The 20,126-nt window shown below is 39.6% G+C and overlaps 1 protein-coding gene across 3 annotated transcripts in view; it reads right to left on the reverse strand.

Moving 5' to 3' along the window:
* Positions 1–4,712: 4,712 nt before the first annotated feature.
* LOC145771808 (broad substrate specificity ATP-binding cassette transporter ABCG2-like) overlaps positions 4,713–20,126 on the reverse strand; it is a 41,785-nt gene continuing 26,371 nt past the window's right edge. For all 3 annotated transcript variants that reach the window (XM_082583538.1, XM_082583540.1, XM_082583539.1), the window contains 12 exons: positions 18,951–19,106; positions 18,300–18,457; positions 14,637–14,788; positions 12,041–12,160; positions 11,225–11,367; positions 10,676–10,774; positions 9,735–9,883; positions 8,802–8,891; positions 8,352–8,476; positions 7,312–7,556; positions 5,836–5,954; positions 4,713–5,094 (listed from right to left, as the gene is read on the reverse strand). In XM_082583538.1, the coding sequence (XP_082439664.1) occupies positions 4,947–5,094; positions 5,836–5,954; positions 7,312–7,556; positions 8,352–8,476; positions 8,802–8,891; positions 9,735–9,883; positions 10,676–10,774; positions 11,225–11,367; positions 12,041–12,160; positions 14,637–14,788; positions 18,300–18,457; positions 18,951–19,106 (1,704 nt within the window). In that variant the 3' untranslated portion in view covers positions 4,713–4,946. The remainder of the gene's footprint in view (positions 5,095–5,835; positions 5,955–7,311; positions 7,557–8,351; positions 8,477–8,801; positions 8,892–9,734; positions 9,884–10,675; positions 10,775–11,224; positions 11,368–12,040; positions 12,161–14,636; positions 14,789–18,299; positions 18,458–18,950; positions 19,107–20,126) is intronic.

The raw sequence follows: 20,126 nt of genomic DNA on the forward strand, positions 1-20,126 counted from the left end.
AATGAAAGTGCTCATTATAGGCCTAGTAGCGTTGTTTGCTGTTAAAGAGTTATTTTGCTTTTAGAACGATCAGTCACTATAGGCCAGTGGTTTTCAACCTTTTTGGTGGAACGGAACCCAATGAAACATTTCAAAAGCTCGAGGAACCCCTGTTCAATAATTTAATTGCCTTATCTGTAGGCTATCTAATTGACGTTTTTTCAGAAATCTATCCGTACTTGTAAGGCTGTAAGCAGAATTTTATAAATAGGCTACATATAGAAACAAACCTAATACTGGCAAAACAAAATGATCTTTATCACGTTCACGGCGGTTTGACCCACCGGTGTACAAACGATGAAACTGTCTGAAAGAACAACTTGAAGCGAAGAAAACATGTCGACGAAAATTGGAGGGAAAGCAGAAAGTTAAAGGTAATCGCACCACAAAAAAAACAACGAAAATTCGGGATCGCAGCGAACGTGTTAAAAGTGTAGCAAATTTATTGATAGTGGCAAACCTAATCAATAATTTAAACAATATGCATATAATAATAAAATAGACTCTCGGGTTTAAATGTAAACTTGCGGAACCCTGGTTGAAAACCAGTGCATGCGAGTCGGTTTTGCAAAACCTCGTTCAGATATACTGCAAGATTAACTGTAGACATCATTGGCAAGTTTAACAGTATTGATTTCGTACCAGTGTCAATTTATTTCTGAAAATTTTCAGCTTTGCATTACGTATAAGTTACAATTGCTAAGTTTGCAACAGAAGAGTTACCGCGAGACCATTAAAAAATATTACAAAAAAGTACTTATTTAGGAGCAAAACAGGTAGGCTACTGTGCATCACAAGATGCAAAAAATGTTTTTTCGATATATTTCGTTTTGCGGTGAAGATACGGCAATGAAGTCTCTTAAGAAGGTATAGGAAAGCGGCCTTTCTACGCATTTTGACATTCGATTACCGAGTTTTGGAAAATCCCCTATTTTTAGCCTTACACGAGTTTCCACCGCGCAGTACCACATTTAAATGACGTCATGATGGAATAAAACTTACATTTTTCAAATCAGTGTCCAAAATCCCATCATACGCAAACCCGAACGTTTGTAAATTTGAAAGTGTGGAAAAAGTGAAACACTCTAACTTACAATTAGCCTAGTAGTCTATGCAAAGCTACCAAAATAAACCCGTTAGCTCAGGGGTTACGCGTCCGGCTCGAAATCACGCCGCGCTGGTTCGACTCACGGGGTGTGCGACTGAACAATGCATTTCAGGACTGCTCTCCATTCAGGGGCACCTAGTCAATAGAATAATTCCCCAACAACAACAATCGGAAAACTTCACTCTGCCAACCTCGGTAACCGGCCCTACGTCAAAAGCCTCTACAAGTATGCGAAACTACCAGGAATAACCAATCAAGGCTTTGTCCGCCCGAGGATAAAGATTTAAACCAACCAACCATAACCTATTAAAGGCTTTGTCAGTCGGTAGGCACTTAAATTAACACAGGACAGTTTTCCGTGCGAACCATGGCTACCACCATTGCGCCTCGGCGCATTGGCTAAGGTAGGACAATTTTCCTTATAAACTCAATTGATTACAGTCATTAAGATCCTTCTTGCACTCAGTTCAGTTGCAGAAGAAAAAAGAACATTAGCAGAGGGTGGGAATCGAACCCACGCAATCGAAATGGCTATTCCCTTGCCCTAACTAACCCATTGGGCCACGCTGCTTGTGGCGATACATTTATATCAAAAATCCTTCGAGTAGGCCTAGATCGGTCAAAACAGTGGTTCTTAACCTGGGCGCTACCGCCCCCTAGTGGGCGCTGTTAACTTTTAGAGGGGCGGAGATATTCAGGGGGCGTTATAGGGGGCGCTACATTCAGAAGGTGTAACGATATTTTCCTCACTGCAAATTTGCTTTAGTAGTTCTGCTGGGGGTACGAGAATCCACCGAGGATGAGGAGCTATATACAGTATAGAGATTGTGTTTAACAAGGGAAGTAGTGATTCTCTCTCAGAGCATTCTATGTTGGCCTATACAGCACAATGCACAACACCATCCGACAAGCGTGGACGTCGGATGGTGTTGTGCATGGCCTTTGTTGTTGATAATGGGCATTGTTTCCCTTTCCTTGTAGTAAGTAAATGGCATTTTGTGGTCAGCTTTTGGCAGGGACAGCGGGCAGGCAGTGCAAGCAAACCATAAGGACTGGTCATAATAATAGTCAGTCAATAATGGTTATTAGTGTAACTCTTACTAACTACTAAAAAATCAGCAGAGATGTGCCTTAAGACTTTTAAGTTAAGAGCCTTAAGGCACATCTGTGCTGATTTTTTAGTATTAAAACTAACATCGGCTTAAACTAGTTTTTTCTTACTAACTAATAACTAATTACTACTGGCTGTAGGCTAGCCTTATAGTCTTGGAAGAAAATGTCATTAGTAGGCTACAGCCCTTATATTATGGTGGGCGCCAGACTATGGAAATCTCTGAAAAGGGGCGCTGGGGAAAAAAAGGTTAAGAACCACTGGGTCAGAATATCACGTGCTGAGTCGTATGAGTGAAATCAGCTGATTCGCAAGGAAAATTGTCCTATTTCAAAGTGCCTACCTTGTCAGTCCGAGCCAACCATCATGTCCTCAGACTGCACCATCTTGAGCAAGCCTTAGGGGAAAGTAGGGCAAAATGAGGTGGTAGGGCAAAACAAGGTTCTCGTTTTTTTAAAACAACTACGGTAGCCTACTTATGTCACATAGCTGAAATTTTGGTAGGAAGTAGCCATCTTGGAATTGAATCAGTTTTTAGTTCAATTCTGTAATTTTAGTGTACAGAGGTGTTTTGTGCAGCAGAATTAAAAAAACAGGTAATTCGTTAAAAAAAAACGGCCAAATGTTTCCGTGATTTTTTTATACTAAATAATTATTTGTTGCAGTTGTTGCTTTTTTCATAGGCTAATTGATAGCAGTGTTGATAGTTGATAGCAGTTGTCATAATAGGAATAGGAATGTCATAATAGCAGTTGTCATAATAGTTGATAGCAGTTCTCATAATAGGAAGCAGTGATAGCATAAGAAGGAAAATATTTGAATTTCCTTTCACTGCAAGTGTTTTACAGCCAGTTTTTTTCTGTGTAGTGCAATGGGGCATAATGGGATAGTTACATCATTGCATGAAACTACATGTGAAATAGGTTTCTTTGTTTTTGTTAGCCTACTTTTGGAAGCTATATGCTACAGGACATAGAAGAATTAAATTATTTGTTTATTAATAGATCTTAAATTATAGCTTATCATTCAGGAATATTCTAGCTGATATTTTTGGTACAAAATTAAAATGGTAAGAACTTATATTCGAAAAACAACGCGGCAAAATTGGGATGAAGGCACAATGAAAGCCGCTATAGAGTGCATTGTGAATAAAGAATGTGAATACAAGAAAGCTGCACAGCTATTTGACATCTGATGAAGGGTGGATTTGTTGTTATTCTTGTGAGCAATAGGCACATTGTTCTTGTGCAGGAGTTCAGGAATCAGGATGACAATAGTCTTATTGTTTACACTTGTGATTTATGCATTGAATAAGAATGGAAATGACAATATCGAAAACGAACAAAACTGATCATAATTGTGGTTCAATTGTTATTTCTGCTATTTTGCATGTTTAATCATCAACGATAAACTTATTTCTAGACTGTCAATGCATTGTTGCTGTGCAAATTTCTGATTACTTCTCTCATCCCATTTTGCCCCACCCATGGGGCAAAAGGCACCTCTGGAATTTATTTGGTACTTAAATGAGCATTATCATTTTTTATATTTTTTTTGTTTGATTTGTGTAGATGATGCCTGACCTTTCTGCTAAAACAAAAATTGTTCTTCGTTTTTCTTAAGTCTCTAGAATTTTATGACTGTTTAGGCTTAAGTATCCCATTTTGCCCTACTTTCCTCTACAATTTAGGACATGACTTTTTTGTTTGAAAAATAACAGTAGCCTAGGCCTGTAGCCATTGCGCGCCATAGCCTACATATTATAAACATCGCCACTGTCTTGTTGACCAAACAAGTTTACGAAACTCAAATACCACAACTAACTTATGTCAGAATGTTCATCTACGCTTTCTTCAGTAGGCTACTAAACTCTTCATTGCGGTAATAGCCTATCTTTTTTCGTGTGGTCTCGGTAAAATTTTCAAACTTAAATAGGCTACTACGAGTCTCGGTAATAAGATTAGTTCTCAATAAATTAAGTCTTCGGCGCAAGGAAGAGAAGGGGAGCTAACTTCTTACTCTTGGCCACTTTTCAGCAACTGCATCCATCCAATCTATCACAAACTGACTAGCGGGGATATGTGTTTTTTAATAACTGGCTTTAACGGGAAATTCAAGAAGATTCACACTATTGGTAATCGAAATGATTGTTTGCTGCGCCATCCACCAGCATGAAGCTAATCCTCTTTGTTAAACTGGTGTAGTTTTTGTTGTACAGAATAATAGCCCACATCTCTAATTGAAAGTGAAGCACATGCCTCGAGAGTTCAACCAGCGTTGCTTGATCTTGGCGCTTCTTTGTACAGTCGGTCTGTACGGAGAAGCGCCATCCAGAGCTATGGACGTGGTAAAAGACGACTGAAATTTGCCGTTAAAGTGCAATCTAGAATTTGAACTCCTGTTCTTTGAACCACTGATTACTGTCAAGCCTTCCATGGCATCAACTCTCTTATGTCATAAACTTTTATTGACGACAATGACAACTAACGTATTAAAAACAATCCTTATATTACACCATTGGCTACTATGGTTACAGAAAACGAAGTAGACAGTCAGACCTTGAACTGAAACAGCACAGTATCGGAACCATTGCTCATAATTGCGTAACAATACAAAATAAAAACAATAGAAAACCTCTAGCTTCATCACAGAAAATAATAACCAGTGATTCACAGAGCAGAATCATGATCACTTAAATTTGTTGACCCTTCGCAGTTGTATGTAGGCTATGAACAAAAATCCAACACTGACAGCGCTCAATGCCACAATGTTCTGCCACAAGCCCCATGTGCCGTAAGGAATGCCTTGCTGAGTCATGTACTGCTCCCCCGTCACGCTGGAAAAAAAAAAGACATCAGTAGTAACCAATATCATATCATTGTTTGTCCATAATCTAAATCTTCAACTACCAGATGTAGCCTCTGTAAATGGGCAAGGACGTGGGTCTTTGTGTCCACTTTTAGGCATGGTTTTAAGTGTCTTCCCAAAGACACGGGCACATGCTCTTGAGCGGTGTCGAACCGGCGCCCTTTCAAACGTCGAGCTAGGGCTCTCACCACTCTGCTATGCAGCCGACTACAGATACGGAATTTTACATCACGTAAAACGTCATGAAGATGCATCAACAAAACAATAAAATGATACTGTGGGCTATCATCAGGGGTGGGGAACCTGCTTAGTACTGCGAGCCGCATGAGTTGAAAGACATTTCGAGCGGGCCAGAAATTTTTTTATTTTGTATAAAAGTACCCAAAGCACACAAGTGGTTTTATATTTAACGAGCGAAAAAAATCGCAGTGAGATGGATAGAAGTTCTTCTCCTTGGTGAGACGTACAATGTTTGCTGAAGCCGAGGATGTTGCTACTTGCAATTCCATTTCAACGTTTTCATCAATTAGGCTGGAGCGAAACCGACTCTTTGTGAGATTCATTTAGAAAAAAAATGCTCACCACAGTAGGGGCTATGTTGCATACTTTGACAAACCCTACAGGGCCACATTAAATAGGCAAGCGGGCCGCAGGTTCCCCGCCCCTGAACAACTCTTCAACCAGTTACGGCACGATAGTCGATACATACCAGTCCGGCACCACAGACATATTGGATGTGCGACAAGGGGTTGGGGATGAAATATTGAACCCAGGGTAGTTGGGGTCGTCGATGAATACCAGTCCCGTCATCTCATTCACTGTCAGCGCCTGCCATACACAAAAGGCCACATCAGCGTGTTAGTGTATATGAAGCATAATTTCAGTTGAGCCATACAACAAACGAAATAGATGCTCGCCAGGCATCTAACCTAAACATCATCCAATGTGATGTTAGCTCGCCACGAATGCATGACGTAGCTGCTGCAAGATCGGACTCTAAAATAACGTAAAAGAATCATCACTACTTGATCTGGCGACTTCTTTGCCCGTTCACCGAGGTGTTTGTTTTAGACAAATATCAAACGTTAAAACTCCGGTAGCTAGCCACGATAGGCTATTTTGTTTTTAATAGCAATTATGGGAATAAGAACATTGCCTGTTGAAGCTAATTCCGCATTGAGGCGCCGTATTGACACGAAGTTTGACATGATCCGAATAGAAACACAGCATTCACTAGCCTTACCGGTTGGAAGCTGGCGGATCTGAGTGCTCTACGCGACCACGCATTATCAAAAAATAAGTCGCGAACTATTGTTGGACAATTGGACATTCATCTTGCCTCAAAAGACTGAAAACAGGTCTACCATGGTTTAAAAATACTTCTGTTTCTGTATGCAATCCGTACACTGTACCAAGAACTGTTTTTATCTCAGGATCTTGCATTTCTTTCCTTCTGTATTGATATAGGTCCTTTACTAATGTGGTCCTTCCCGGTTTATCTACAACAGGATCGTATCCAACAGGTCTGGTATCAGAGAAATGAACTCACTACTAAAGAGCAACAAGATCTAACATAGAGTTGGTTCTGGTCTCCCTATATTTAGGTTGTGGCTGGCTTCCTGGTGAAGCTGTCAAGGAATTACAATAAGATTTCCTATTTCAATTTCATTTTTTGAAACTAACTGCCCAGGGTTGATATTGATGGCGCCACTCCTACATCGTCATCAGTCAGATAACTCGGAAGCCGATGCAAAAGCTTCGGTTACTATGGCAGAGAAAACGACATGTCTACAGCAAAACGAAATAACTACTTTGTAGAAGTTGTCTAGCTGCATCATTTGTGATACCACAAGACTCATGAACGCTGTGCTTGATTTCACGCTGTTGCAGCAACTCATAACACAGCTCTGTAGATTGCGTTCGATCCGAAAATAACTTTATTGGCGTTGAGGTTCAATGGAGCCCATCAGTAAAAGACGTCGCTATTCTATTAAGCATTAGACTAAGACAATTGGCATACACTGTCACAAACATCTCATAAATACACTAAAAGGGTATCAGGCTCGACTGGTAGACGAGAATCTATCAACACAAAAATAGTTTAGGGGTCCGCTGGATCCCACCGTAATCTAACGATTAAATGCGGTTAGTTAGAGGGAGAAGACAACAACCAACAACAACTCACATTGATCCCGTATCTGAATATGCTGACGTACTTAATCCATTCCAACCAGTCCAACAGCGAACCGGTGTTCACGAGGAATCCCCCGAACAGCATCATCAAAATGTAGGGGAGCGCCACTACTATGTTCGCTATAGCGAAGATGCGAACGGAAGCGCTGACTAGGAACGCCATCGAAGAGGCACCCAGTGCGGTCAGAACAAGCGCCATCACAAAAAAGAAAAACTTGCCAACGTCCAACTGGAGTCCTGGAAAACCAAGTTATGGGTTAATGGAAACCTTTCAACACAAATATTTTCAGTAAGAGCACATAAAGTGAAGAAAACTAGAAGTGGATGAACTTTCAACAATACTCAATCTTGCAGGGTTTGTAGTAGCAAGGGTGGCTCAATATGAGGCTAACTTATTTTGTTTTGGGTTAATGCACTGATCACTGAATTGATATGTTTTCATGATGTCAACGGAACCCCTACATTGCACAATATGGCAACCACCGATACATCGGAGACTGTTTTATCACAAAAGGCTTTGGGGAGGAGCTACCAGGACTGTTGTATTGGCGTTATTGTCTAGATCAGGGATTCTCAAACGTTTTGGGCTGCGCCTCCTTGGCGTCACTTGTAAAACTTTGTTCCTCCCTCAAGTTACAAATCAATGGTTAACAAAGGATCCAACTTTTTTGTCATTTTCATGAATAATGAGCCCAACTACAACTTTTGACCAACTTATGTGAAGATCTGAGACACAGCCTAGGCTGGGTTTATGGTAATCATAGACCAGGGATGAAGTAGACATTTTTGCACCAATGAGGAGTGGCGTTTTGCTCTTCCTGTGTGGCGCTGGGGAACAGATCGCAGACCATTGACGACTGCACCTTCTTCCGTCCATCATGTAAAGCAGGTCTGTGTGTCTTGGAAGATAAGACCAAAGACTAGCTATTGTTTGTAAATAAATTTATAAAATATTTGTACTTCAAGTTCGTTCGTTCAAGAAACAATTACCAACTTTGCAATGAGCATTGATCCTTGATATAGAAGACTTACCGATCATAAAGTAAATGATAGAACTGAAGAGGAGATTAGGGATGAACCGATTTGGAATGAGATCAGCAAAGACTTGTGCAATAAAATAGACGGATACGCGATAGTAGCCGCTAGCTGACTCGTGGCTACAAATAAAAAAGCATGTTAACATCAGCAAGGAAATTTGTCATTGCAGGTTTGCACAGAATCGCAACAAACCAAACCGCAAATCTACATTACAATATTTTCCTCTTTCGAGTCTTCTAACATTTGTTGTAATCTAACCTGAGTTGCACGGAACAATGACACAACATGCAACGCTTGCGGGCACCAACATAACATCTTTCGTAAAAAATGCACATTAACAAGTGCAGAGGGTCGAAGCAAACGAACTTTGTTTAAAAAAGAAATAATATATATACGAATAAAAACTTTTGCATATTTTTAAAAACAGCTCTTTTAAACACTCACATAAAGTGTGCACGATTCTTGATGAACAACTCCAGGGCGGACAGATTTGACATAACTTGCGTTGTGACAAGGAAGAAAAAGCATCCCGCTCTAAACAGCATATTGGTGTTAAATCGATTGGCTCAGAAAGCTGAAAGACGTTTTCTTCAAAAACTTTTTTCTTCAAGAACAAAAACTTCAAAAATTTTCTTTGGTTACATTACTAATATTGTAACAGAGCTATTAAATCAACAATCTCGGCATTTCAACCTTGTTGGTAGAAAGGCACAGGAACCCCACTGCGTTTAAAACAAGTTGCAATAAATGCAGAGTCCGATTAGCCTACCATGCCATTGCCGTATGATTGGCATTGTACTTGTTGACTAGAAAAGATATAGCAACATTGCCCACTTTTTTTTATTGATTTATTGTCGTCAGTTGTTGAATTAAGGTAAAAAAGATCATTTCGCTATCTGAAAAATTCAAAATAACGCAATCTCAGTGTTATTCCATCTTTTCGGCCAAAGTTCAGATGAAAATGACTAATTTTTTGCTTTAAATTATGAGAACCAACCCTTTAACAGCTAAAAGATTTCGAAAGGAAACGTACTATACTTATCTGTCCCACTCATGGTAGGAACTCTAACTTTAAAGTTGTCGTTCTAGCAATAAACTAAACATCTACAGCCAGAGCCTTCAACAAGCTCAACGCTAGTTTTCGTCTTCACTGTGGATTTACTGATTTGTAACCTTTTTCGTGCAATACTTCCAGAGCTATGAAATATTACAAATCTATAGATGAACGTTCTAATCGCACGCACAAAAATACATGCGACATTGCAGCATACCGTCTTTTTAGAAGTTTGTTGTTAAGAGGAAAACCTTGAGGCAAACGAATTATTTTATTGCAGCAAGGCACGTTCGCTGAGCAACTCAAACAAAATGACACCTCACCTGTTCTGGATCCCAACAGTGGTTGTATCGCTCTGATAATAAATTAAACCAATCAGGACTCCAAATATGAGCATGATGAAGATCTGCACAAACGACGTCATCGGATTACGTATGATGTTCAATACCGTTCGCTGCAGAACCGCCCGAAGCTGCAAAAACAGTTGCATCTATTTAAACAGAACCTGGTTCGGTCAACTACCCAATACCATCCCTAGTGCTTTAATATTTCTATTTGTATGCTGCATGGAAGATATTTCAATCTCTGGATTGAAACAAAACAACGGAGTTTAAGAAAAATTGATTACAGAAAACACATAAAGCAAAAACAGAATATTGCAAATGCTGAACAATTCTCTAATTAACTACCAATGGGAGGGAGGTAAATTTTAGTTTCAACTTTGGCCCTGATTTCAGGATACAACAGTACGGTACATTTAGACTTCTGGTATAACAATTTTGAAATTCCCATCCAACCCAGTGAAGACAAGTAGGGGAATAATGTGGTGACATCGTTTTCCGACTGAGATCCAGATTCAATTCGCCAGACGGTGACTTCCCTGGTAAACATCGTCATCGGATGAAGTGGTGGAATGGATCGGCAATTTTTATTTGCGTTCAGATAACATTTTAATAGTCATGGCAGAACATTGTGATTAATAATCTCATACAATAATTTAATTTTTAGCCCAGCAAAATGAAACCTACCATGAGATAAAAAGCTCAAACACCACAACATCAACATTCACCCAGTGGTGGAGGGCTCTGGTACGACGCTACAAAGGCGCCGATTCGACACCGCGGAAGAGCATGCGGCTGTGTCTTTAACAGGACACTTAAAGGCATGCCTGAAGGTGGATACGAACATTGGCTTCCTTGCCTTAAACTGCATCTTCAACTAGGCACCGGTGGATACGACAAAACATAAAGTAACAATTGCTGACCTGTGTGAAGAAGCCATTCGCATAGCCGGCATCGAGTACTTTATCTTTTATGAATATTTCAATGTTGTCTCCTCCTCGCGTGTGCTGGTCGAGTATCACCTGCATAACGGATGTAATGTTGAAGTTGCCCTGCTTGGGTAATCTATAACAAACCTCGATGTTATGAATCGTCATGCTAGGGCCACCAGGCCGGTTGAAATATGTCACTTACTGTGCATACGCGACTAACAACATGCGTATGTGGTGTCGAAGAGTATGGGTACGGTAAGCTACCACACGTAGTGCTGTATTCTTGGTGAGACGCCGGTATTACAATATTCAACGGAAAAACAGAGCATAGAGAGATGAGAAGGCTCACAACAACGGAGGAAAGATTCTAGTCATACGACTACGCCAACAAACATAATATTGAAATTTATTGAAACCAAAACATGGGACCATTTTGATGAAACAAAAGTTCGTATCGAGATATTTTCTGTTTAGAAAAATTGTACAATGAACAAAACACGCTTCGTGCTAAGCGTTGATACACTGGAGATAGAAAAGCACCTGCAGTTTGCTGCTGTCTTCCAGCACTGAGTTGGACTTGGAAAATGCGTCTAGCAGGTACTCAGTATGATCCGACGACTCGTCATTACCCATGGCGATCGCTATCTCATCCGCATGAGCACGTTCTGTTCGTGCATCATCCCCTGAAAACGTTAGAATTCAAAATATGCAGATAACTTCCATGAAAAAAGAGGTTAAGTTTTGTATCGTCATATGCCCGGGCGTCTTAAACAGTGAAAGAAACAAAGCTAAAATAAATACGAGAACAACTGGCTGTGAGGAAAAGAATGTTTCATAATCAAAGTTCTATACCCGGTAGCAAACTCTCGTTGGGTACAGTGGAAGAGACTTAAAAACATTAAGACGACTCCGAAGCAGTGTTGACTGCGCCAAATCTGCAATGGCATGGTTGCAATGCTGTTTGTTTAAAAAAAAAAACAGTATAAGGGTTGACCCTTTCAAACGTATTTGATGTGACCTTGAATTTTAAAAGTACTGTAGTATCTAAAACGTGGAAATATAATAGCGAGTAACAACACCACTGGTTTCAGCACACACCAGACACCTAATCAAAGACAACTTTGAGCCATATATTTGTCGGGTTTGTCTATCAATAATACTGTGAATTGAATAGTTAAACCGTTGTAACTGATATAATAATTAATATCGTCGGATGAAGTGGCATAAAAACTACGATTAGGTTGTTAGTCAGACAAGACGTACCGGTACACTACTGTTAAAACCAAATTAAATATTTATATTTACCACTCCAAACCTAAGTTGAAAACTGCTGATGTCACCTCATTAAGGACTCACCTGTGTCTGCAACGCCTCCGGATTGGTTCATTCGATTGATCAGCTGAGCCGTGCTGACGTCACCACCGACAATATCAAGAAAAAAATCGGCGGGATTGTGATGGGTCGGGCATTGAAATCCTGTGGAAAAACAACGCAATTACAACGTAAAGCGTGGTGCAATATACGTTATATTTACACTCAAAAGGTGCTACCAGCATTCGCAAACGCAAGGAGGTTTACCTTGTAGTTGTAATAAAATAAAAACATGTCTGGCGATGTCAACGCATCAGCACTGGCTCTAGTTTTAACCTCCAAGGAGTCTAGATAGATAGAATAGTTGGGATTGAACTGAAAAACCAGAGCAATTGAAATTACCCACAAATAGACTTTCTCACCTCCACCAAGATCATAGCTACCCCAAAGTAATTTAGCAAAGTCGAAACGCGTTTGCGCTGAAGAGCGCCGTTTCGATAGCAACATGTTTCAATGGGGCTTTGCCGAATCGCCATCGTGTGTATGTGGACAAGACAGCACAACATATCCTCCATCCTTGGCTTATCTGCTGACTTTGTGGTGGTAATGAGCAACCCAATGATAATTAATTCAATCTCAGTCCAGATCAGCATTTGCATTACTTTATACGCTACTAGTAAAAAGAAATGCGCCAACCGGATATCAAACTTTCATTAATCACAGATTAAAACTTACTTCAACATGCCAACAGCACCAAGTCAACTTATTGCCAGGCTAATGTTGAAACAACTTTGCATTAGCTGCTACAAACTACAACCATCTTTGAAAATAGCACTAAAAATCTTACGGTAATCAAACCTTCACATAACAAAAGCATTTCAGCTTGAACTAGTTGCTCGCCATTTTAAAAGTCTAACCAACAGCTGAGCAGATTCTGAAGCTTTTTCTCGCCATCCGAAAGAAATACATAATAACGTAAGAGGCTGTTCAAGTTCTGTTTTGAATACCTAAGCAAGCCTACGCCTGTGCAAAAGTATGCACTGTATTCTTTTTTCTATTTTGAAGATTATTTGTTTATTTATGATTTTTTAGGCATTTTCTCCCGCCCATTAAATAGAGAAACAAATATGATAATATTAGGAGTTAAAAGAAATTCCGCTCTAAAATCTTGAGGGAAACATGTGAAGTTAGTCAACCGTAAGAAATAAATTCATAAAGATTTAAAAAAAGCAAGCAAACTAATTTTAGAAAAATAGTTTAAACGATTGAAAAAATCTGCAAATATAAAATAACAAACGTCGTTTTGGTTCTGACGGGTGTTGAATGAACAGTGAACACTTGGAATATGCGCCACTGCTGACTTCAAGAACACTTTGAAGGGAGCACTACTTCATGTTTAAAGCGAACTTTACGCTGTTAATCTCAGTGAATAAAACTGCGCTACATTTCAAGACCTCTAATCGACAAGCAGGCAAAACATCCAGTTTAAAACCTCAGGAGATTTTTCGGTCTAAACATAAATATTCTCACAAGTCAGCCATGATTGGCAAACGAAAGAAGACATGAGAGTGGCTAAAATCGTCAACCGGGACCAGACTTTGGAGTTCTGAATGTTTTCACACAAAGACAACAGTAAATTCCTGAATCCAGATCCTACCCTCCCTGCTCGTAACAAAATATGGTGGAAGATTACCATGTCATTTAGTTAAGTGTGTGCAGCTCGTTCATAGGTTGGTGACAAAAAGTTTGCAACTCAAATCTGTAAATTAATAGATTGAAATAATGTAACAAAAGAAATAAAAAAATATTTGTAACTTTTGAGAGAACTTTTGAGAGAATTTGAGAGAACCTTTACACTTTCCCTTGCTCTGTTTGTGTAAAGCAGTTTGTTTAGAAAGTAATCGGATCGTGAAATGCCTTCAAGTTAAACCAGACCACGACACTAGTTAATCATTAAACAAGCAAGAAATAACATTACGCTAATCCTGAGAGTGAAATTCTAACTAAGGAACGCTTCGTGGCTTTCTTAGTTTCGTCTACTCTTCAAATTTACTAAGCACAGTATTGCCATGCATGTTTTGACTTTTCACTTTTCCCAATCCAGCAAAGTGGATCAGATGGTGTTACATTTCAAAGCAATAAGTTACATAGTCTAATTTTCAATACCAAATTTAGCTACAATTCACTCGCCAGTTTTTATATAAATTAGTTATTTTGGTCATTTGTTTCTATTTCTTGCCAACAAGCAGCAAAACATCTTGCAAAAATTGAAGTTCCAAGCAATGGACATTGGACAAGCTTGGAGCTATTTTAAACTTGCACAAATGTTTTTTCTACACACGATTACAAATTTAACAATTAATCAATTTTTACATAAATTTGTAATTCAACTTAAAATAAAGTTTCATAAGAACTTGGAATTGCCCCACAAGAAAGCTACCTGGCGTTCGTTATCCTTAGTGGGGGTTGATTTAGTCGAAGGGCGTCACCGGGTTATTTTCACAAATTTTCTCGTAAAGATCTACGGTATACTGTATTTGAAAAACATGCTTCGTGTTTGAAGCCGGAATAAACAGTGTTGGTTGACAATTTGAGCTTGTAATACCGAAACATATTGAAAACATCCAACACCAAGATCTACCTATTGCTCCGAAGTAATCCACGGCGTCACCAGCCTTTCCCCTGTACACCATTTTCCCTTTATGGAGGATGATCAACTGATCAAAAAGCGAGAAAATCGAATACCGAGGCTGGTGGATGGAAATGATGATGTTCCTGCCGCCGCTCGCCAACCTGAGTAGAAGATGAGTAGAAGATGAGTAAGTCACAATTCAAAATATGGAATTTCATAATGACATTTTAAAACTGGACCTCAATTAGAATATCGCTTCCATGTCGCATTTACAGAACAACTATCCACCGACATACTCGAACTACACAAACAATGGCTGACAATTTTAATGGCTACTTTGGCTAGCTGGCTTGGCTGACAATGGCTGCTTTGCTTTACTCAAGTCTTTCGTGGCTAATTTTAAAAGAACAGGCCATTTGGTGCATAGGCGATTGACGTCATCCTTTATCATTGCAATAAGCAATGAAGTCAATTGTGTCTTATTGACGAAACGTCAGAATAAAAGCAGATTATCACCTTCTACCTCTTGTGATAGTTTAGCTTAATTTGCACCAGTAGAATGTATCATGATGTTTAACTAAATGCCTGGGGAACAGCCTCATTCAATTTTTAGCATTTGTGCGTATTGTTGATGATTCCTGGTTACTGGCAGTGCTGTACGCGTCAATGAAATAAATTGACGGCGTCAGCGCTAATTTCTAGCGTTATTTTAGCCAGGGTCTCACAAAACGGAAGTATTTCAACCAAGTGTAAGCTAACAATAGCTATGAATAAAGAGCAGGTATTACGTTTTGAGACTGTATATTGTAATTAGCTGCTTTAGTTATTTCTTTGTAGAAACATAAGCATTTCAAAACGTTTGTCTGACAATCTGCTGCGTTTGGGACGCATAATGTCCTTTCCAAGCGAAAACATGCGTTTCATGGCAGCGCTGAATGGTATTGGTGTGTTGTGTTGTTTTTCAAAAACAAGTCTTGAAAACGTTTACTCGGAAAGGTAGCCTATCACTGTTCCAAGCCTGCTGTGATGGCTTAGCATATATAAAATAAATCTTATTTTAACGAGGTTTACTTCAACTTCCGCGATGACATTCATTGATTTTCGCTTTCTCTCTCTGATCCCTCGTTCTCGATACTGCTCAAGATATAAGTGAGCACCATTTGGCGAACTTCTTCCGCTTGTATTACAGGGAGCCATTCCAACCAACGTGAAATCGGGTAATTCGGATGAGTCGCGCTGGCCAGAATACATTGTGAAACTCTCATTGCGAAACGAGATTTTTCATGAAAACGAAAAAATGACGCATAGCGCTTGACGCTTAAAATCGGCAAAATAGTTGACGGCGCTATCACTTCAGTCAACTAAAAAATAAACTGACGGCGCTAGCCTCAGCGTTAGCGTACAACACTGGTTACTGGTTAGGTTTACGATTGTACAATTTCATTACACCTCTTGTCACTGTTTAATATCCTTTTAATATCGTTTCCAGCACTAGTTGCAACGTTCATCTGATGAACGATAATTGTCCTGATGAACACCCAAATTTTTCAGTATTCCTCCTTTTAATATAGTTGAATATACTGTATCATCGTTATAGTGTAACATTTTTTTCTCTCTTTTGTACCTGCATCGTCTTGGGCATTAGTGTTGTTTGCTTTCAGTTTAACAGAGAATGATCTTGCACAATGGTTCTTAACTGGGGTCACGCCTCTTAGGGGGACGTCAACCACTTCTCATGGGGGGGGGGGGGCGGGGGGCACGAGCTCTATAACGATATTTAGTCTCTTTGCACTGTGCATTAGTTTCAATGCCTTGTATTATTTTTAGCAGCTCACAATTTTTGAACTGGGAATCGATGGTAGGGTTAGATGCAGATGGAGCTTTTTTTGCGCTTGCTTTGCAAAAGCTGACTTTGGCCTACGTGAAAATTAATAAAATCGATTTAGTGCTATAGTATTCATTGCATTATTTATCGCGAAGCCTGAGCATTCAAAACCTTACCTTCATTAACCAATAAAGGATGTCCTGAACTTTGTTGTCAAAGTGCTCAATAAGATTCATAAAGTTGAAGCTCTCAGCAGTCGTCTTTTCAATCGTCTGTGTAATTTCACACGAATGTTTGTTGGTTGTTCAAAGAAACATGTCAATTCAAAGTTTGATATTCAAGCTCTACCTCTGAAAGTGTCAAGTTGAACAAGGAAATCGAGTGAACTTCAGTAACTTGGATGCTGCACTCGCACATAAGTTTAAGCGGACAAATCATGCAGCAGCTCATCTAAATGTCTTGGAAGCACAAATCAAGCTTCCAGATACAAATGAAAACCTGGAAATCCATCAAAAATCTTTTGAAGAACCACAAAAAGAGTTTTTGTCTTTAAGTTTAACCACACTGCCAAGTAAGACTTCGAAGAACTGGAACTCGATATGATCTTTCTATTTACTCACTTGTCTCACTTTCCTCAAGATATTCAAATATACTAGCAGTGCTCGGATGAGTATATCTTTGTGAAGCTTAGTTCTATAATGCAGTTACTGTTAAGACCAAGGACTGGCTGATAGTTGAAGACGCTACGTTGCGCAATTTCTGGAGTTAAACCTCGCATTAAAATCTAGTTGCTTGGAATTAATTTCAAGTACCTCACTAATATGTATTGTGATCAACAAATACACAAAAAACAAAACGGCTTTTGGTGGAACACTTATTCAAAATTAGGAGGTGAGGCGCAAAGTATGTAGCCTAATCATTGCTAAAGAGAGGGGTGGCGTGTCCAAGATAAGGTTAAGAACCACTGATCTAGCAGATCGCCAAGCTCGAAAATAAATTTATTTGTATTGCAGCCACAAACTATCAATAAGAACCATTGCAAATGTTTGTGCAGACATAACCGCCGCCTTCAGACATCCAAGACTCGATGACGTCAACCACACACAAGCTTCTACGCCAAAATTTTTCGAAAATTCCTGAGAGCTTCGCATCTGGTGTTTACTCAATGGTTACATCTTACCATTGAAGGTGAATCTTAGGATAGCTAGGCCAACATTTAATAGAGCACCTCATATTTTCTTATTCGACGCATTCTAACAGTTTCACTGAATTTAAACTGATGACCGATATGTGGACGTCTGGTTAAAGAGAAACATCAACTAAACTATGGATTCACAATTGCGGTTTTTCCGCAATTCATGACGGCTTGTCCGGAACATGGGCTTTTAGTGGATGTTGTTGCGTTTAAACCAAACGTTGTGTGACACAAGCGCGTGCTTCGTGAAAATATATTTTTATAATCCGTAAATTTCATTTCGAATAAGTTGTTAAACATTTAATATCGTAAAGCATCGGATATTGAACGATACTATTTGATCATTAAATCTCAGGAAATATTTCGCCTGTGTTTGCCGCGAATATTATGAGTTTGAAATAGTAACTTCCATCAGTAAAATTTTGTCAGATCATTGCACTGAACTTGCAATCTACTTCAAACAAAGTGATTGATAAAAAAAACATGGAATTTTTTATGCTCATAAAAACCGATCAAGACGAATGACATGCCGCTTATGCAATTTCATCACAGCAGGTAAAACTTACGTTAATGCAATTTATAAACTGCCAACGAAAACTGGTTAACATACTAAACTAGCTACACACCAATGACGGCAGTTACGACCACTTACTTATACAATAAAAGAACAATAGAGTTTGCTGTGTTCGCATCCAGACCCGTGGTCGGTTCATCCAGGAAGAGGACAGGAGGATCGAGTATCATCTCCATCCCGATGTTGACTCTCTTTCTCTCGCCACCAGACACTCCCCGGACGAACTCATTCCCAACCTGAAGAGAGAACCAATTGAACTGGCGACCTAACACGATGTCCATATTCATAACATAATCGATGCCCGTCGCTACTTTGATTTGACCGACCCAGCGCTCTGCACAGTCTGAGTAAGATTATTTTGAAATCATAACACGAAGTTTACAACAAAAAGCACATGTCGTTCGCTGTCAGGTTGACAAAATTAACGAGAGCAGAGTAGATTATATTCGCCTACATACTCTCTTACTAGACTGAGTATTGTATACGTGAAAGAGCCAGCAAACATGTAACATGGCGTCACCCCAGAATCATAAGACAAATCTCATGACGAAACCAATGACTGGCCGCTGCGCAAGGTTCATAAAAAATTTATGGGTTCAAAGCAGCTGAACAGTTTGACGTCACGTGTGGTTATAAATTTACAGCTAAAAGAAATTTGCAGTTCCCAAACAACCAGCACACTCATTTTTTTAACAACTTAAAAGAAATGCTAAAGTTAAATAACATTACCAGAGTATCTGCACAACTCTGAAGGCCGAGTTGCACAATGACTTCTTCCACTTTCTTTTTCCTTTGTGCCGCGTTGATGACATCGTTCGGCAATCGAAGGTTGGCTGAAAAAGCTAGATTTTCCCGTACACTGAGCGTACCCATAACCACATCGTCCTGAAAGCAATGCGCATCGTAAAACTTCAAATATGGAAGATATAGCTGGAACAGTCAATACGGTTGTAATGTACAATCAACAGCCACATACAGCTGGTATGTATCTAGTTGGCTAACGGTTACTGCTAGAAATACTTTAAATAATTTCGACACTCTGCCTTCATAATCCAATGTCAATGTAACACAAATTTGCGCTTTAAACAAAAATGGATGTTGTTAAACAGTTAATAGTTGTCAGTGTTGTACGTTGACGCCGTCAATTTGACGGCGTCATTTGACGGCGTCAACTTTTTGTTGACGCTGAGGCTAGCGCCGGCAATTTATTTTTCAGTTGACGGAAGTGATAGCGCCGTCAACTATTTTGCCGATTTTAAGCGTCAAGCGGTAAGCGTCATTTTTTGTTTTCATGGAAAATCTCGTTTCACAATAAGAGTTTCACAATATATTCTGGCCAGCGCGACTCATCCGAATTACCGGCTTTGGCGTTGCTTGGAATGGCTCCCTGGAATACACGCGGAAGAAGTTCGCCAAATGGTGATCACCCATGTATTGAAAACGAGGGATCAGAGACAGAAAGCGAAAAATCCATGAATGGCATCGCGGACGTTGAATATACTTTATTTCAAGAGCTCTATGCCCCTGAAAAGAGCGATGTTGGTGCAGTGGACCTCGTTGAAAGATTTTACATGCTAAACTATCACAGCACGCTTGGAACAGGGATACCTTTCCGACTAAACGTTTTCAACTTGTTTTTGAAATACAACACACCAATACCAACCAGCGCTGCCGTGGAACGCATGTTTTCACTTGGAAAGGACAATATGCGCAGGGGCGCCGGAAGCGGGGGAGGGAGCGGATGCCCCCCTGCCCTCAAATTTCTGTGGATGGGGAGGGAAGAGGGGGCAATGGTGTCCTTTTAAGGTCATGTAAGCTACTGCACACTTTGCAATATAACAATTTATGCTATTCGCTTTTAGCCTAATTATAATGTTCTATTTTTGCCTCAAAATAATATTCACG

Source organism: Aplidium turbinatum, chromosome 6 (genome assembly GCF_918807975.1).
Source record: "Aplidium turbinatum chromosome 6, kaAplTurb1.1, whole genome shotgun sequence".
Classification (NCBI taxonomy): Eukaryota; Metazoa; Chordata; class Ascidiacea; order Aplousobranchia; family Polyclinidae; genus Aplidium; species Aplidium turbinatum.